Source organism: Pseudophryne corroboree, chromosome 1, assembly GCF_028390025.1.
Source record: "Pseudophryne corroboree isolate aPseCor3 chromosome 1, aPseCor3.hap2, whole genome shotgun sequence".
Classification (NCBI taxonomy): Eukaryota; Metazoa; Chordata; class Amphibia; order Anura; family Myobatrachidae; genus Pseudophryne; species Pseudophryne corroboree.
In genome coordinates this window covers 1244891370-1244912480 of record NC_086444.1, presented here as the reverse complement: position 1 = coordinate 1244912480, position 21111 = coordinate 1244891370, and the positions used below count along the sequence as shown (strand labels likewise).

Sequence of the window (21111 nt, the reverse complement as noted above, 5' to 3'; positions counted from 1 at the left end):
GGGTATAATGACACACAGGACATGTGAGAGCACACACACAGAGAGGGGTATAATGACACAGGACATGTGGGAGCACACACACAGAGAGGGGTATAATGACACACAGGACATGTGAGAGCACACACACAGAGAGGGGTATAATGACACACAGGACATGTGAGAACACACACAGAGAGGGGTATAATGACACACAGGACATGTGGGAGCACACACACACAGAGAGGGGTATAATGACACACAGGACATGTGGGAGCACACACACAGAGAGGGGTATAATGACACACAGGACATGTGGGAGCACACACACAGAGAGGGGTATAATGACACACAGGACATGTGAGAGCACACACACAGAGAGGGGTATAATGACACACAGGACATGTGAGAGCACACACAGAGAGGGGTATAATGACACACAGGACATGTGAGAGCACACACACAGAGAGGGGTATAATGACACACAGGACATGTGAGAGCACACACACAGAGAGAGGTATAATGACACACAGGACATGTGGGAGCACACACACAGAGGGGTATAATGACACACAGGACATGTGAGAGCACACACACAGAGAGGGGTATAATGACACACAGGACATGTGGGAACACACACAGAGAGGGGTATAATGACACACAGGACATGTGAGAGCACACACAGAGAGGGGTATAATGACACACAGGACATGTGAGAGCACACACACAGAGAGGGGTATAATGACACACAGGACATGTGAGAGCACACACACAGAGAGAGGTATAATGACACACAGGACATGTGGGAGCACACACACAGAGGGGTATAATGACACACAGGACATGTGAGAGCACACACACAGAGAGGGGTATAATGACACACAGGACATGTGGGAACACACACAGAGAGGGGTATAATGACACACAGGACATGTGAGAGCACACACACAGAGAGGGGTATAATGACACACGGGACATGTGGGAGCACACACACAGAGAGGGGTATAATGACACACAGGACATGTGGGAGCACACACACAGAGGGGTATAATGACACACAGGACATGTGAGAGCACACACACAGAGAGGGGTATAATGACACACAGGACATGTGGGAACACACACAGAGAGGGGTATAATGACACACAGGACATGTGAGAGCACACACACAGAGAGGGTATAATGACACACAGGACATGTGGGAGCACACACACAGAGAGGGGTATAATGACACACAGGACATGTGGGAGCACACACACAGAGAGGGGTATAATGACACACAGGACATGTGGGAGCACAGACACAGAGAGGGGTATAATGACACACAGGACATGTGAGAACACACACAGAGAGGGGTATAATGACACACAGGACATGTGGGAGCACACACACAGAGAGGGGTATAATGACACACAGGACATGTGAGAGCACACACACAGAGAGAGGTATAATGACACACAGGACATGTGGGAACACACACACAGAGGGGTATAATGACACACAGGACATGTGAGAGCACACACACAGAGAGGGGTATAATGACACACAGGACATGTGAGAGCACACACACAGAGAGGGGTATAATGACACACAGGACATGTGGGAGCACACACAGAGAGGGGTATAATGACACACAGGACATGTGGGAACACACACACAGAGGGGTATAATGACACACAGGACATGTGGGAGCACACACAGAGAGGGGTATAATGACACACAGGACATGTGGGAACACACACACAGAGGGGTATAATGACACACAGGACATGTGGGAGCATACACACAGAGAGGGGTATAATGACACACAGGACATGTGAGAGCACACACACAGAGAGGGGTATAATGACACACAGGACATGTGGGAACACACACAGAGAGAGGGGTATAATGACACACAGGACATGTGAGAGCACACACACAGAGAGGGGTATAATGACACACAGGACATGTGGGAGCACACACACAGAGAGGGGTATAATGACACAGGACATGTGGGAGCACACACACAGAGAGGGGTATAATGACACACAGGACATGTGGGAGCACACACACAGAGAGGGGTATAATGACACACAGGACATGTGAGAGCACACACACAGAGAGGGGTATAATGACACACAGGACATGTGAGAGCACACACACAGAGAGAGGGGTATAATGACACACAGGACATGTGAGAGCACACACACAGAGAGGGGTATAATGACACACAGGACATGTGGGAGCATACACACAGAGAGGGGTATAATGACACACAGGACATGTGGGAGCACACACACAGAGAGAGGGGTATAATGACACACAGGACATGTGAGAACACACACACAGAGGGGTATAATGACACACAGGACATGTGGGAGCACACACACAGAGAGGGGTATAATGACACACAGGACAAGTGGGAACACACACACAGAGAGAGGGGTATAATGACACACAGGACATGTGAGAACACACACACAGAGGGGTATAATGACACACAGGACATGTGGGAGCACACACAGAGAGAGGGGTATAATGACACAGGACATGTGGGAGCACACACACAGAGAGAGGGGTATAATGACACACATGACATGTGAGAACACACACAGAGAGGGGTATAATGACACACAGGACATGTGGGAACACACACACAGAGAGAGGGGTATAATGACACACAGGACATGTGGGAGCACACACACAGAGAGGGGTATAATGACACACAGGACATGTGAGAGCACACACAGAGAGGGGTATAATGACACACAGGACATGTGGGAGCACACACACAGAGAGGGGTATAATGACACACAGGACATGTGGGAGCACACACACAGAGAGGGGTATAATGACACACAGGACATGTGGGAGCACACACACACACAGAGAGGGGTATAATGACACACAGGACATGTGGGAGCACACACACAGAGAGAGGGGTATAATGACACACGGGACATGTGGGAGCACACACACAGAGAGAGGGGTATAATGACACACAGGACATGTGGGAGCACACACACACAGAGAGGGGTATAATGACACACAGGACATGTGGGAGCACACACAGAGAGAGAGGGGTATAATGACACACGGGACATGTGGGAGCACACACACAGAGAGGGGTATAATGACACACAGGACATGTGAGAGCACACACACAGAGAGGGGTATAATGACACACGGGACATGTGGGAGCACACACACAGAGAGGGGTATAATGACACACAGGACATGTGAGAGCACACACAGAGAGAGGTATAATGACACACAGGACATGTGAGAGCACACACACAGAGAGGGGTATAATGACACACAGGACATGTGAGAGCACACACAGAGAGAGGTATAATGACACACAGGACATGTGAGAGCACACACACAGAGAGGGGTATAATGACACACAGGACATGTGGGAGCACACACACAGAGAGGTATAATGACACACAGGACATGTGAGAGCACACACACACAGAGAGGGGTATAATGACACACAGGACATGTGGGAGCACACACACAGAGAGGGGTATAATGACACACAGGACATGTGGGAGCACACACACAGAGAGGGGTATAATGACACACGGGACATGTGGGAGCACACACACAGAGAGGGGTATAATGACACACAGGACATGTGGGAGCACACACACAGAGAGGGGTATAATGACACACAGGACATGTGGGAGCACACACACAGAGAGGGGTATAATGACACACAGGACATGTGGGAGCACACACACAGAGAGGTATAATGACACACAGGACATGTGAGAGCACACACACACAGAGAGGGGTATAATGACACACAGGACATGTGGGAGCACACACACAGAGAGGGGTATAATGACACACAGGACATGTGGGAGCACACACACAGAGAGGGGTATAATGACACACGGGACATGTGGGAGCACACACACAGAGAGGGGTATAATGACACACAGGACATGTGGGAGCACACACACAGAGAGGGGTATAATGACACACAGGACATGTGGGAGCACACACACAGAGAGGGGTATAATGACACACGGGACATGTGGGAGCACACACACAGAGAGGGGTATAATGACACACGGGACATGTGGGAGCACACACACAGAGAGGGGTATAATGACACACAGGACATGTGGGAGCACACACACAGAGAGGGGTATAATGACACACGGGACATGTGGGAGCACACACACAGAGAGGGGTATAATGACACACGGGACATGTGGGAGCACACACACAGAGAGGGGTATAATGACACACAGGACATGTGGGAGCACACACACAGAGAGGGGTATAATGACACACGGGACATGTGGGAGCACACACACAGAGAGGGGTATAATGACACACAGGACATGTGGGAGCACACACACAGAGAGGTATAATGACACACAGGACATGTGGGAGCACACACACAGAGAGGGGTATAATGACACACAGGACATGTGGGAACACACACACAGAGAGGGGTATAATGACACACAGGACATGTGAGAGCACACACACAGAGAGGGGTATAATGACACACAGGACATGTGGGAGCACACACACAGAGAGGGGTATAATGACACACAGGACATGTGGGAGCACACACACAGAGAGGGGTATAATGACACACAGGACATGTGAGAGCACACACACAGAGAGGGGTATAATGACACACAGGACATGTGAGAACACACACACAGAGAGGGGTATAATGACACACAGGACATGTGAGAACACACACAGAGAGAGGTATAATGACACACAGGACATGTGAGAGCACACACACAGAGAGGGGTATAATGACACACAGGACATGTGGGAGCACACACAGAGAGGGGTATAATGACACACAGGACATGTGGGAGCACACACACAGAGAGGGGTATAATGACACACAGGACATGTGAGAGCACACACACAGAGAGGGGTATAATGACACACAGGACATGTGAGAACACACACACAGAGAGGGGTATAATGACACACAGGACATGTGGGAGCACACACAGAGAGAGGTATAATGACACACAGGACATGTGGGAGCACACACACAGAGAGGGGTATAATGACACACAGGACATGTGGGAGCACACACACAGAGAGGGGTATAATGACACAGGACATGTGGGAGCACACACACAGAGAGGGGTATAATGACACACAGGACATGTGGGAGCACACACACAGAGAGGGGTATAATGACACACAGGACATGTGAGAGCACACACAGAGAGGGGTATAATGACACACAGGACATGTGGGAGCACACACACAGAGAGGGGTATAATGACACACAGGACATGTGGGAGCACACACAGAGAGAGGTATAATGACACACAGGACATGTGGGAGCACACACACAGAGAGGGGTATAATGACACACAGGACATGTGGGAGCACACACACAGAGAGGGGTATAATGACACACAGGACATGTGGGAGCACACACACAGAGAGGGGTATAATGACACACGGGACATGTGGGAGCACACACACAGAGAGGGGTATAATGACACAGGACATGTGGGAGCACACACACAGAGAGGGGTATAATGACACACAGGACATGTGAGAGCACACACACACAGAGAGGGGTATAATGACACACAGGACATGTGAGAGCACACACAGAGAGGGGTATAATGACACACAGGACATGTGGGAGCACACACACAGAGAGGGGTATAATGACACACAGGACATGTGGGAGCACACACACAGAGAGGGGTATAATGACACAGGACATGTGGGAGCACAGACACAGAGAGAGGTATAATGACACACAGGACATGTGAGAGCACACACACAGAGAGAGGTATAATGACACACAGGACATGTGAGAGCACACACACACACAGAGGGGTATAATGACACACAGGACATGTGGGAGCACACACACACAGAGAGGTATAATGACACACAGGACATGTGAGAGCACACACACAGAGAGAGGGGTATAATGACACACAGGACATGTGAGAGCACACACACACACAGAGAGGTATAATGACACACAGGACATGTGAGAGCACACACACACACAGAGAGGTATAATGACACACAGGACATGTGAGAGCACACACACACAGAGAGAGGTATAATGACACACAGGACATGTGAGAGCACACACAGAGAGGGGTATAATGACACACAGGACATGTGAGAGCACACACACACAGAGAGGGGTATAATGACACACAGGACATGTGGGAGCACACACACACAGAGAGGGGTATAATGACACAGGACATGTGGGAGCACACACACATAGAGGGGTATAATGACACACAGGACATGTGGGAGCACACACACAGAGAGGGGTATAATGACACACAGGACATGTGGGAGCACACACAGAGAGAGGTATAATGACACACAGGACATGTGGGAGCACACACACAGAGAGGGGTATAATGACACACAGGACATGTGGGAGCACACACACAGAGAGGGGTATAATGACACACAGGACATGTGGGAGCACACATACAGAGAGGGGTATAATGACACACAGGACATGTGGGAGCACACACACAGAGAGGGGTATAATGACACACAGGACATGTGAGAGCACACACACAGAGAGGGGTATAATGACACACAGGACATGTGGGAGCACACACAGAGAGAGGGGTATAATGACACACAGGACATGTGAGAGCACACACACAGAGAGGGGTATAATGACACAGGACATGTGGGAGCACACACACACACACACACACACACACACACACACACACACACACACACACACACAGAGAGAGGTATAATGACACACAGGACATGTGGGAGCACACACACAGAGAGGGGTATAATGACACACAGGACATGTGGGAGCACACACAGAGAGAGGTATAATGACACACAGGACATGTGGGAGCACACACACAGAGAGGGGTATAATGACACACAGGACATGTGGGAGCACACACACAGAGAGGGGTATAATGACACACAGGACATGTGGGAGCACACACACAGAGAGGGGTATAATGACACACAGGACATGTGAGAGCACACACAGAGAGGGGTATAATGACACACAGGACATGTGGGAGCACACACACACAGAGAGGGGTATAATGACACACAGGACATGTGAGAGCACACACACAGAGAGAGGTATAATGACACACAGAACATGTGGGAGCACACACACAGAGAGGGGTATAATGACACACAGAACATGTGGGAGCACACACACAGAGAGAGGTATAATGACACACAGGACATGTGAGAGCACACACACAGAGAGGGGTATAATGACACACAGGACATGTGGGAGCACACACACAGAGAGGGGTATAATGACACACAGGACATGTGGGAGCACACACAGAGAGGGGTATAATGACACACAGGACATGTGGGAGCACACACACAGAGAGGGGTATAATGACACACAGGACATGTGGGAGCACACACAGAGAGGGGTATAATGACACACAGGACATGTGAGAGCACACACACATAGAGGGGTATAATGACACACAGGACATGTGGGAGCACACACACAGAGAGGGGTATAATGACACACAGAACATGTGGGAGCACACACACAGAGAGGGGTATAATGACACACAGGACATGTGGGAGCACACACACAGAGAGGGGTATAATGACACACAGGACATGTGGGAGCAACACACACACACACACACACACACACACACACACACACACACACACACACACAGAGAGGGGTATAATGACACACAGGACATGTGGGAGCACACACACAGAGAAGGGTATAATGACACACAGGACATGTGAGAGCACACACAGAGAGGGGTATAATGACACACAGGACATGTGAGAGCACACACACACAGAGAGGGGTATAATGACACACAGGACATGTGGGAGCACACACACAGAGAGGGGTATAATGACACACAGGACATGTGGGAGCACACACACAGAGAGGGGTATAATGACACACAGGACATGTGGGAGCACACACACAGAGAGGGGTATAATGACACACAGGACATGTGAGAGCACACACACAGAGAGGGGTATAATGACACACAGGACATGTGGGAGCACACACAGAGAGAGGGGTATAATGACACACAGGACATGTGGGAGCACACACACACAGAGGGGTATAATGACACACAGGACATGTGGGAGCACACACACAGAGAGGGGTATAATGACACACAGGACATGTGGGAGCACACACACAGAGAGGGGTATAATGACACAGGGGACATGTGGGAGCACACACACAGAAAGGGGTATAATGACACACGGGACATGTGGGAGCACACACAGAGAGGGGTATAATGACACACAGGACATGTGGGAGCACACACACAGAGAGGGGTATAATGACACACAGGACATGTGAGAGCACACACAGAGAGGGGTATAATGACACACAGGACATGTGGGAGCACACACACAGAGAGGGGTATAATGACACACAGGACATGTGAGAACACACACAGAGAGGGGTATAATGACACACAGGACATGTGGGAGCACACACACAGAGAGGGGTATAATGACACACAGGACATGTGGGAGCACACACACAGAGAGGGGTATAATGACACACAGGACATGTGGGAGCACACACACAGAGAGGGGTATAATGACACACAGGACATGTGAGAACACACACAGAGAGGGGTATAATGACACACAGGACATGTGGGAGCACACACAGAGAGGGGTATAATGACACACAGGACATGTGAGAACACACACAGAGAGGGGTATAATGACACACAGGACATGTGGGAGCACACACACAGAGAGGGGTATAATGACACACAGGACATGTGGGAGCACACACACAGAGAGGGGTATAATGACACACAGGACATGTGAGAACACACACAGAGAGGGGTATAATGACACACAGGACATGTGAGAACACACACAGAGAGGGGTATAATGACACACAGGACATGTGGGAGCACACACACAGAGAGGGGTATAATGACACACAGGACATGTGGGAGCACACACACAGAGAGGGGTATAATGACCCACAGGACATGTGGGAGCACACACACAGAGAGGGGTATAATGACACACAGGACATGTGGGAGCAACACACAGAGAGGGATATAATGACACACAGGACATGTGGGAGCACACACACACACACACACACACACACACACACACACACACACACACACACACGGGTATAATGACACACAGGACATGTGGGAGCACACACACAGAGAGGGGTATAATGACACACAGAACATGTGGGAGCACACACACAGAGAGGGGTATAATGACACACAGGACATGTGGGAGCAACACACAGAGAGGGATATAATGACACACAGGACATGTGGGAGCACACACACACACACACACACACACACACACACACACACACACACACACAGAGGGGTATAATGACACACAGGACATGTGGGAGCAACACACAGAGAGGGGTATAATGACACACATGACATGTGGGAGCACACACAGAGAGGGGTATAATGACACACAGGACATGTGGGAGCACACACACAGAGAGGGTATAATGACACACAGGACATGTGGGAGCACACACAGAGAGGGGTATAATGACACACAGGACATGTGGGAGCACACACACACAGAGAGAGGTATAATGACACACAGGACATGTGGGAGCACACACACAGAGAGGGGTATAATGACACACAGGACATGTGGGAGCACACACACACAGAGAGGGGTATAATGACACACAGGACATGTGGGAGCACACACACACAGAGAGGGGTATAATGACACACAGGACATGTGGGAGCACACACACAGAGAGGGGTATAATGACACACAGGACATGTGGGAGCACACACACAGAGAGGGGTATAATGACCCACAGGACATGTGGGAGCACACACACAGAGAGGGGTATAATGACACACAGGACATGTGGGAGCACACACACAGAGAGGGGTATAATGACACACAGGACATGTGGGAGCAACACACAGAGAGGGATATAATGACACACAGGACATGTGGGAGCACACACACACACACACACACACACACACACACACACACACACACACACACACACACACACACACACACACACACACAGAGGGGTATAATGACACACAGGACATGTGGGAGCAACACACAGAGAGGGGTATAATGACACACATGACATGTGGGAGCACACACAGAGAGGGGTATAATGACACACAGGACATGTGGGAGCACACACACAGAGAGGGTATAATGACACACAGGACATGTGGGAGCACACACAGAGAGGGGTATAATGACACACAGGACATGTGGGAGCACACACACACAGAGAGAGGTATAATGACACACAGGACATGTGGGAGCACACACACAGAGAGGGGTATAATGACACACAGGACATGTGGGAGCACACACACACAGAGAGGGGTATAATGACACACAGGACATGTGGGAGCACACACACACAGAGAGGGGTATAATGACACACAGGACATGTGGGAGCACACACACACAGAGAGGGGTATAATGACACACAGGACATGTGGGAGCACACACACAGAGAGGGGTATAATGACACACAGGACATGTGGGAGCACACACACACAGAGAGAGGTATAATGACACACAGGACATGTGGGAGCACACACACAGAGAGGGGTATAATGACACACAGGACATGTGGGAGCACACACACAGAGAGGGGTATAATGACACACAGGACATGTGGGAGCACACACACAGAGAGGGGTATAATGACACATAGGACATGTGGGAGCACACACACAGAGAGGGGTATAATGACACACAGGACATGTGGGAGCACACACACAGAGAGGGGTATAATGACACACAGGACATGTGGGAGCACACACAGAGAGGGGTATAATGACACACAGAACATGTGGGAGCACACACACAGAGAGGGGTATAATGACACACAGGACATGTGGGAGCACGCACACAGAGAGGGGTATAATGACACACAGGACATGTGGGAGCACACACACAGAGAGGGGTATAATGACACACAGGACATGTGGGAGCACACACACAGAGAGGGGTATAATGACACACAGGACATGTGGGAGCACACACACAGAGAGGGGTATAATGACACACAGGACATGTGGGAGCACACACAGAGAGGGGTATAATGACACACAGAACATGTGGGAGCACACACACAGAGAGGGGTATAATGACACACAGGACATGTGGGAGCACGCACACAGAGAGGGGTATAATGACACACAGGACATGTGGGAGCACACACAGAGAGAGGTATAATGACACACAGGACATGTGGGAGCACACACACAGAGAGGGGTATAATGACACAGAGGACATGTGGGAGCAACACACACAGAGAGGGGTATAATGACACACAGGACATGTGGGAGCACACACACAGAGAGGGGTATAATGACACACAGGACATGTGGGAGCACACACACAGAGAGGGGTATAATGACACACAGGACATGTGGGAGCACACACAGAGAAAGGTATAATGACACACAGGACATGTGAGAGCACACACACAGAGAGGGGTATAATGACCCACAGGACATGTGGGAGCAAACACACAGAGAGAGGTATAATGACACACAGGACATGTGGGAGCACACACACACAGAAAGGGGTATAATGACACACAGGACATGTGGGAGCACACACACAGAGAGAGGTATAATGACACACAGAACATGTGGGAGCACAGACACACACAGAGAGGGGTATAATGACACACAGGACATGTGGGAGCACACACGCAGAGAGGGGTATAATGACACACAGGACATGTGGGAGCACACACACAGAGAGAGGGGTATAATGACACACAGGACATGTGGGAGCACACACACAGAGAGAGGTATAATGACACACAGGACATGTGGGAGCACACACAGAGAGGGGTATAATGACACACAGGACGTGTGAGAGCACACACACACACAGAGGGGTATAATGACCCACAGGACATGTGGGAGCACACACACAGAGAGGGGTATAATGACACACAGGACATGTGGGAGCAACACACAGAGAGGGGTATAATGACACACAGGACATGTGGGAGCACACACACAGAGAGGGGTATAATGACACACAGGACATGTGGGAGCACACACAGAGAGGGGTATAATGACACACAGGACATGTGAGAGCACACACACAGAGAGGGGTATAATGACACACAGGACATGTGGGAGCACACACAGAGAGGGGTATAATGACACACAGGACATGTGGGAGCACACACACAGAGAGGGGTATAATGACACACAGGACATGTGGGAGCACACACAGAGAGGGGTATAATGACACACAGAACATGTGGGAGCACACACACAGAGAGGGGTATAATGACACACAGGACATGTGGGAGCACACACAGAGAGGGGTATAATGACACACAGGACATGTGGGAGCACACACAGAGAGGGGTATAATGACACACAGGACATGTGAGAACACACACAGAGAGGGGTATAATGACACACAGGACATGTGAGAGCACACACAGAGAGGGGTATAATGACACACAGGACATGTGGGAGCACACACACAGAGAGGGGTATAATGATACACAGGACATGTGGGAGCACACACAGAGAGGGGTATAATGACACACAGAACATGTGGGAGCACACACACAGAGAGAGGTATAATGACACACAGGACATGTGGGAGCACACACACAGAGAGGGGTATAATGACACACAGGACATGTGGGAGCACACACAGAGAGGGGTATAATGACACACGGGACATGTGGGAGCACACACACAGAGAGGGGTATAATGACACACAGGACATGTGGGAGCACACACACAGAGAGAGGGGTATAATGACACACAGGACATGTGGGAGCACACACACAGAGAGGGGTATAATGACACACAGGACATGTGGGAGCACACACACAGAGAGAGGTATAATGACACACAGGACATGTGGGAGCACACACACAGAGAGGGGTATAATGACACACAGGACATGTGGGAGCACACACACAGAGAGGGGTATAATGACACACGGGACATGTGGGAGCACACACACAGAGAGGGGTATAATGACACACAGGACATGTGGGAGCACACACACACAGAGAGGGGTATAATGACACACAGGACATGTGGGAGCACACACACAGCGAGAGGGGTATAATGACACACAGGACATGTGGGAGCACACACACAGAGAGGGGTATAATGACACACAGGACATGTGAGAGCACACACACAGAGAGGGGTATAATGACACACAGGACATGTGGGAGCACACACACAGAGAGGGGTATAATGACACACAGGACATGTGGGAGCACACACACAGAGAGGGGTATAATGACACACAGGACATGTGGGAGCACACACACAGAGAGGGGTATAATGACACACAGGACATGTGGGAGCACACACAGAGAGGGGTATAATGACACACAGAACATGTGGGAGCACACACACAGAGAGGGGTATAATGACACACAGGACATGTGGGAGCACGCACACAGAGAGGGGTATAATGACACACAGGACATGTGGGAGCACACACACAGAGAGGGGTATAATGACACACAGGACATGTGAGAGCACACACACAGAGAGGGGTATAATGACACACAGGACATGTGGGAGCACACACACATAGAGGGGTATAATGACACACAGGACATGTGAGAGCACACACACAGAGAGGGGTATAATGACACACAGGACATGTGGGAGCACACACACACAGAGAGGGGTATAATGACACACAGGACATGTGGGAGCACACACACAGAGAGAGGGGTATAATGACACACAGGACATGTGGGAGCACACACACAGAGAGGGGTATAATGACACACAGGACATGTGGGAGCACACACACAGAGAGGGGTATAATGACACACAGGACATGTGGGAGCACACACAGAGAGAGGTATAATGACACACAGGACATGTGGGAGCACACACACAGAGAGGGGTATAATGACACACAGGACATGTGAGAGCACACACACAGAGAGGGGTATAATGACACACAGGACATGTGGGAGCACACACACAGAGAGGGGTATAATGACACACAGGACATGTCGGAGCACACACACAGAGAGGGTATAATGACACACAGGACATGTGGGAGCACACACAGAGAGGGGTATAATGACACACAGGACATGTGGGAGCACACACACAGAGAGGGGTATAATGACACACAGGACATGTGGGAGCACACACACAGAGAGGGGTATAATGACACACAGGACATGTCGGAGCACACACACAGAGAGGGTATAATGACACACAGGACATGTGGGAGCACACACAGAGAGGGGTATAATGACACACAGGACATGTGGGAGCACACACACAGAGAGGGGTATAATGACACACAGGACATGTGGGAGCACACACACAGAGAGGGGTATAATGACACACAGGACATGTGGGAGCACACACACAGAGAGCGGTATAATGACACAGGACATGTGGGAGCACAGACACAGAGAGGGGTATAATGACACACAGGACATGTGGGAGCACACACACAGAGAGGGGTATAATGACACACAGGGCATGTGGGAGCACACACAGAGAGGGGTATAATGACACACAGGACATGTGAGAACACACACAGAGAGGGGTATAATGACACACAGGACATGTGGGAGCAACACACAGAAAGAGATATAATGACACACAGGACATGTGGGAGCACACACACAGAGAGGGGTATAATGACACACAGGACATGTGAGAGCACACACACAGAGAGGGGTATAATGACACACAGGACATGTGGGAGCACACACAGAGAGGGGTATAATGACACACAGGACATGTGGGAGCACACACACAGAGAGGGGTATAATGACACACAGGACATGTGGGAGCACACACACAGAGAGGGGTATAATGACACACAGGACATGTGGGAGCACACACAGAGAGGGGTATAATGACACACAGGACATGTGGGAGCACACACACACAGAGAGGGGTATAATGACACACAGGACATGTGGGAGCACACACACAGAGAGGGGTATAATGACACACAGGACATGTGGGAGCACACACACAGAGAGGGTATAATGACACACAGGACATGTGGGAGCACACACACAGAGAGGGGTATAATGACACACAGGACATGTGAGAGCACACACACAGAGAGGGGTATAATGACACACAGGACATGTGGGAGCAACACACAGAAAGAGATATAATGACACACAGGACATGTGGGAGCACACACACACACACACACACACACACACACACACACACACACACACACACAGAGGGGTATAATGACACACAGGACATGTGGGAGCAACACACAGAGAGGGATATAATGACACACAGGACATGTGGGAGCACACACACACACACACACACACACACACACACACACACGGGTATAATGACACACAGGACATGTGAGAGCACACACACAGAGAGGGGTATAATGACACACAGGACATGTGGGAGCACACACACAGAGAGGGGTATAATGACACACAGGACATGTGGGAGCACACACACAGAGAGGGGTATAATGACACACAGGACATGTGGGAGCACACACAGAGAGGGGTATAATGACACACAGGACATGTGGGAGCAACACACACAGAGAGGGGTATAATGACACAGGACATGTGGGAGCACACACACAGAGAGGGGTATAATGACACACAGGACATGTGGGAGCACACACACACAGAGAGGGGTATAATGACACACAGGGCATGTGAGAGCACACACACACAGAGAGAGGTATAATGACACACAGGACATGTGGGAGCACACACACAGAGAGGGGTATAATGACACACAGGACATGTGGGAGCACACACACACAGAGAGGGGTATAATGACACACAGGACATGTGGGAGCACACACACAGAGAGGGGTATAATGACACACGGGACATGTGGGAGCACACACACAGAGAGGGGTATAATGACACACAGGACATGTGAGAACACACACACAGAGAGGGGTATAATGACACACAGGACATGTGAGAACACACACACAGAGAGGGGTATAATGACACACAGGACATGTGGGAGCACACACACACAGAGAGGGGTATAATGACACACAGGACATGTGGGAGCACACACACAGAGAGGGGTATAATGACACACGGGACATGTGGGAGCACACACACAGAGAGGGGTATAATGACACACAGGACATGTGAGAACACACACACAGAGAGGGGTATAATGACACACAGGACATGTGGGAGCACACACACAGAGAGGGGTATAATGACACACGGGACATGTGGGAGCACACACACAGAGAGGGGTATAATGACACACAGGACATGTGGGAGCACACACACACAGAGAGGGTATAATGACACACAGGACATGTGGGAGCACACACACAGAGAAGGGTATAATGACACACAGGACATGTGGGAGCACACACACAGAGAGGGGTATAATGACACACAGGACATGTGGGAGCACACACACAGAGAGAGGGGTATAATGACACACAGGACATGTGGGAGCACACACACAGAGAGGGGTATAATGACACACAGGACTTGTGGGAGCACACACAGAGAGCGGTATAATGACACACAGAACATGTGGGAGCACACACACAGAGAGGGGTATAATGACACACAGGACATGTGGGAACACACACACACAGAGAGGGGTATAATGACACACAGAACATGTGGGAGCACACACACAGAGAGAGGTAAAATGACACACAGGACATGTGGGAGCACACACACAGAGAGGGGTATAATGACACACAGGACATGTGGGAGCACACACACAGAGAGGGGTATAATGACACACAGGACATGTCGGAGCACACACACAGAGAGGGGTATAATGACACACAGGACATGTCGGAGCACACACACAGAGAGAGGTATAATGACACACAGGACATGTGGGAGCACACACACAGAGAGGGGTATAATGACACACAGGACATGTGGGAGCACACACAGAGAGGGGTATAATGACACACAGGACATGTGGGAGCACACACAGAGAGGGGTATAATGACACACAGGACATGTGGGAGCACACACACAGAGAGGGGTATAATGACACACAGGACATGTCGGAGCACACACACAGAGAGGGGTATAATGACACACAGGACATGTGGGAGCACACACACAGAGAGGGGTATAATGACACACAGGACATGTCGGAGCACACACACAGAGAGGGGTATAATGACACACAGGACATGTGGGAGCACACACAGAGAGGGGTATAATGACACACAGGACATGTGGGAGCACACACACAGAGAGGGGTATAATGACACACGGGACATGTGGGAGCACACACACAGAGAGGGGTATAATGACACAGGACATGTGGGAGCACACACACACAGAGAGGGGTATAATGACACACGGTACATTTGGGTGCACACACAGAGAGGGGTATAATGACACACGGGACATGTGGGAGCACACACAGAGAGGGGTATAATGACACACAGGACATGTGGGAGCACACACACAGAGAGGGGTATAATGACACACAGGACATGTGGGAGCACACACACACACACACACACACACACACACACACACACACACACACACACACACACACACACACAGAGGTATAATGACACACAGGACATGTGGGAGCACACACACAGAGAGGGGTATAATGACACACAGGACATGTGGGAGCACACACAGAGAGGGGTATAATGACACACAGGACATGTGGGAGCACACACACAGAGAGGGGTATAATGACACACAGGACATGTGGGAGCACACACACAGAGAGGGGTATAATGACACAGGACATGTGGGAGCACACACACAGAGAGGGTATAATGACACACAGGACATGTGAGAGCACACACACAGAGAGGGGTATAATGACACAGGACATGTGGGAGCACACACACAGAGAGGGGTATAATGACACACAGGACATGTGAGAGCACACACACAGAGAGGGGAATAATGACACAGGACATGTGGGAGCACACACACAGAGAGGGGTATAATGACACACAGGACATGTGAGAGCACACACACAGAGAGGGGTATAATGACACAGGACATGTGGGAGCACACACACAGAGAGGGGTATAATGACACACGGGACATGTGGGAGCACACACAGAGAGGGGTATAATGACACACGGTACATTTGGGTGCACACACAGAGAGGGGTATAATGACACACGGGACATGTGGGAGCACACACAAAGAGGGGTATAATGACACACAGGACATGCGGGGGAACACACAGAGAGGGGTATAATGTCACGCGTGAGCACAAATAGAACCAGGTCACTTACACTCACAGATAAACAATATGTAAAAGGTTTTCACTAGTTACATAGCGATAGTCACCGCACATATATCCCGGATTGTACAGCATTTGTGTAGCACTTTCCTATAAACATTATCAGTCAGCATCCACAGTTACTCACATGTAGTATGTGTGTACAGAGGATACAGTATATTTACATTTCTCTCATGTGTCATGAGTTATAGTGCACACAGTATTACATACTGAGGACCTTTACAAGAATACACATGTCATGGAGAAAGAAGAATGCAGAACTGTAAGTGTTTCACACAGATTAACTGAGACTAGGTGGAGGTGACACACATAGAGGAGACCAGGAGATGGAGACGTGGAGATAAAGGAGGTGGTGGAGGAGACACACATAGAGGAGACCTGGAGATGGACATGTGGAGATAAGGGAGGTGGTGGAGGAGACACACATAGAGGAGACCAGGAGATGGACATGTGGAGATAAGGGAGGTGGTGGAGGAGACACACATAGAGGAGATCAGGAGATGGAGACATGTGGAGATAAGGGAGGTCGTGGAGGAGACACACATAGAGGAGACCAGGAGATGGAGATGTGGAGAAAAGGGAGGTGGTGGAGGAGACGCACATCGAGGAGACCAGGAGATGGAGACATGTGGCGATAAGGGAGGTGGTGGAGGACACACACACAGAGGAGACCAGGAGATGGAGACATGTGGCAATAAAGGAGGTGGTGGAGGAGACACACATAGAGGAGACCAGGAGATGGAGACATGTGGAGATAAGGGAGGTGGTGGAGGAGACATACATAGAGGAGACCAGGAGATGGAGACATGTAGAGATAAGGGAGGTGGTGGAGGAGACGCACATAGAGGAGACCAGAAGATGGAGATGTGGAGATAAGGGAGGTGGTGGAGGAGACACATGGAAATATTCAGGAGATGGACACACATTAAGATAAGGGATGTGGTAGAGGACGCATATCAAGGAGACCAGGAGATTGGGACACAATTAGATAAGGGAGGTGGTGGAGGTGACATACATAGAGGAGAACAGGAAATGGGGACACATGGAAGAGAACAGTATATGGAAACACGTTGAGCTAAGGGAGAAGGTGAAGGAGAGACACATAGAGGAGACAAGGAGATGGGGACACAATGAGATAAGGGAGGTGGTGGAGGAGACCCATAACGGGGACCAGGTGATGGAGACACATGGAGATAAGGGAGGTGGTAGAGGATACACACATAGAGGAGACCACAAGATGAGGACACAATGAGAAAAAGGAGGTGGCAGAGGTGACACATATGAAGGAGACCAGGAGATGGAGAAATGTGGATGATACCTGGAGATGGTAGCACGTAGAGAGATGGTAGCATGTAGAGATAAGGGAGGTGGTGGAGGAGACACACATAGAGGAGACCAGGAGATGGAAACACGTCGATGAGACTAGGAGATGGAAACACATGGAGAAAAGGGAGGTGGTGGAGGTGACATACATGGAGGAAACCAGGAGATGGAGACATGTGGAGATAAAGGAGGTGGTGGTGGTGACATACATGGAGGAGACCAGAAGATGGAGACATGTGGAGGGGAGAAGGAGACACACAGAGATAAGGGAGGTGGTGAACGAGACACAAATAGAGGAAACCAAGAGATGTACATGATGGAGATAAGGGAGGTGGTGGAGGTGACATACATGGAGGAGACAAAAGGATGGAAACACATGGAGATAAGGGAGGTGGTAGAGGACACATATCAAGGAAACCAGGAAATGGAAACACGTGGACATAAGGGAGGTGGTGAAGGAGACACACATGGAGGAGACCAGTTGAAGGAGACATATGGAGATAAGGGAAATGGTGATGGAGACAAACATAGAGGAAACCAAGAAATGTAGATTCATGGAGATAAGGGAGGTGGTGGAGGAGACACACATGGAGGAGACAAGGAGATGTAGACACAAGGATAAGACCAGGGGATGGAAAGATGTGGAGATAAGGGAGGTGGTGGAGGTGATACACATAAGAGAGACCATAGAAATGTGGAGATAGATGAGGTGGTGGAGGAGACCAGGTAATGGAAACACATGGAGATAAGGGAGATGGTAGAGGAGACAACTATCATGGAGACCAGGAAATGGAGATAAGGGAGGTCATGGAGGAGACATGTAGAGGAGACCAGGAGCTGGAGACATATGTAGATAAGGTAGTTGGTGGATGTGACATACATGGAGGAGACTAGGAGATGGAGACACATGGAGATAAGGGAGGTTGTGGAGGTGACATATCAAGGAGACCAGTAGATGGATACATGTGGAGATATGGGAGGTGGTGGAGGAAAAATGTGGAGGAGACCAGGCGATGGAAACGTGAAGATAAGGGTGGTGGTGGAAAAGACACACATAGAGGAGACCAGGAGATGGGGACACAGAGATAAGGAAGGTGGTGGATGTGACACATGGAGGAGACCAGTAGATAAGGATAAGGGAGGTGGTGGAGGAGACACACATGGAGGAAACCAGGAGATGGGTACATGAGGAGATAAAATAGTAGTGTAGGAGACATACATGAAGGAGACCAGGAGATGGGGACACAGGAAGATAAGGGAGATATTGGCAGTGACACATGGAGGAAACCAGGGTTAGGGGACACATGGAGATAAGAAAGGTGGTTTAGGAGACACACATGGAGGAGTCCAGGAGGTCGGGACACATGGAGATTAGGGAGATATTGGTGGTGACACATGGAGGAGACACACATAGAGGAGACCAGGAGATAGAGACACTTGGAGATAAGAGAGGTGGTGGAGGAGACACATATGAAGGAGACCAGGGTATGGAGACACATAGAGATAAGGTAGGTGGTGGAGGAGACACACATGAAGACCA

General features: G+C 49.9%; 1 protein-coding gene across 7 annotated transcripts in view; it reads left to right on the top strand.

Moving 5' to 3' along the window:
- Positions 1-21111, top strand: part of RTKN (rhotekin) — a 286830-nt gene that overhangs the window by 159620 nt on the left and 106099 nt on the right. For 3 of the 7 annotated variants that reach the window (XM_063925617.1, XM_063925637.1, XM_063925627.1), the window contains exon 2: positions 18440-18510. The exons of the other annotated variants lie outside the window; for them this stretch is intronic. In XM_063925617.1, the coding sequence (XP_063781687.1) occupies positions 18487-18510 (24 nt within the window). In that variant the 5' untranslated portion in view covers positions 18440-18486. The remainder of the gene's footprint in view (positions 1-18439; positions 18511-21111) is intronic. 7 annotated transcript variants of the gene reach the window in all.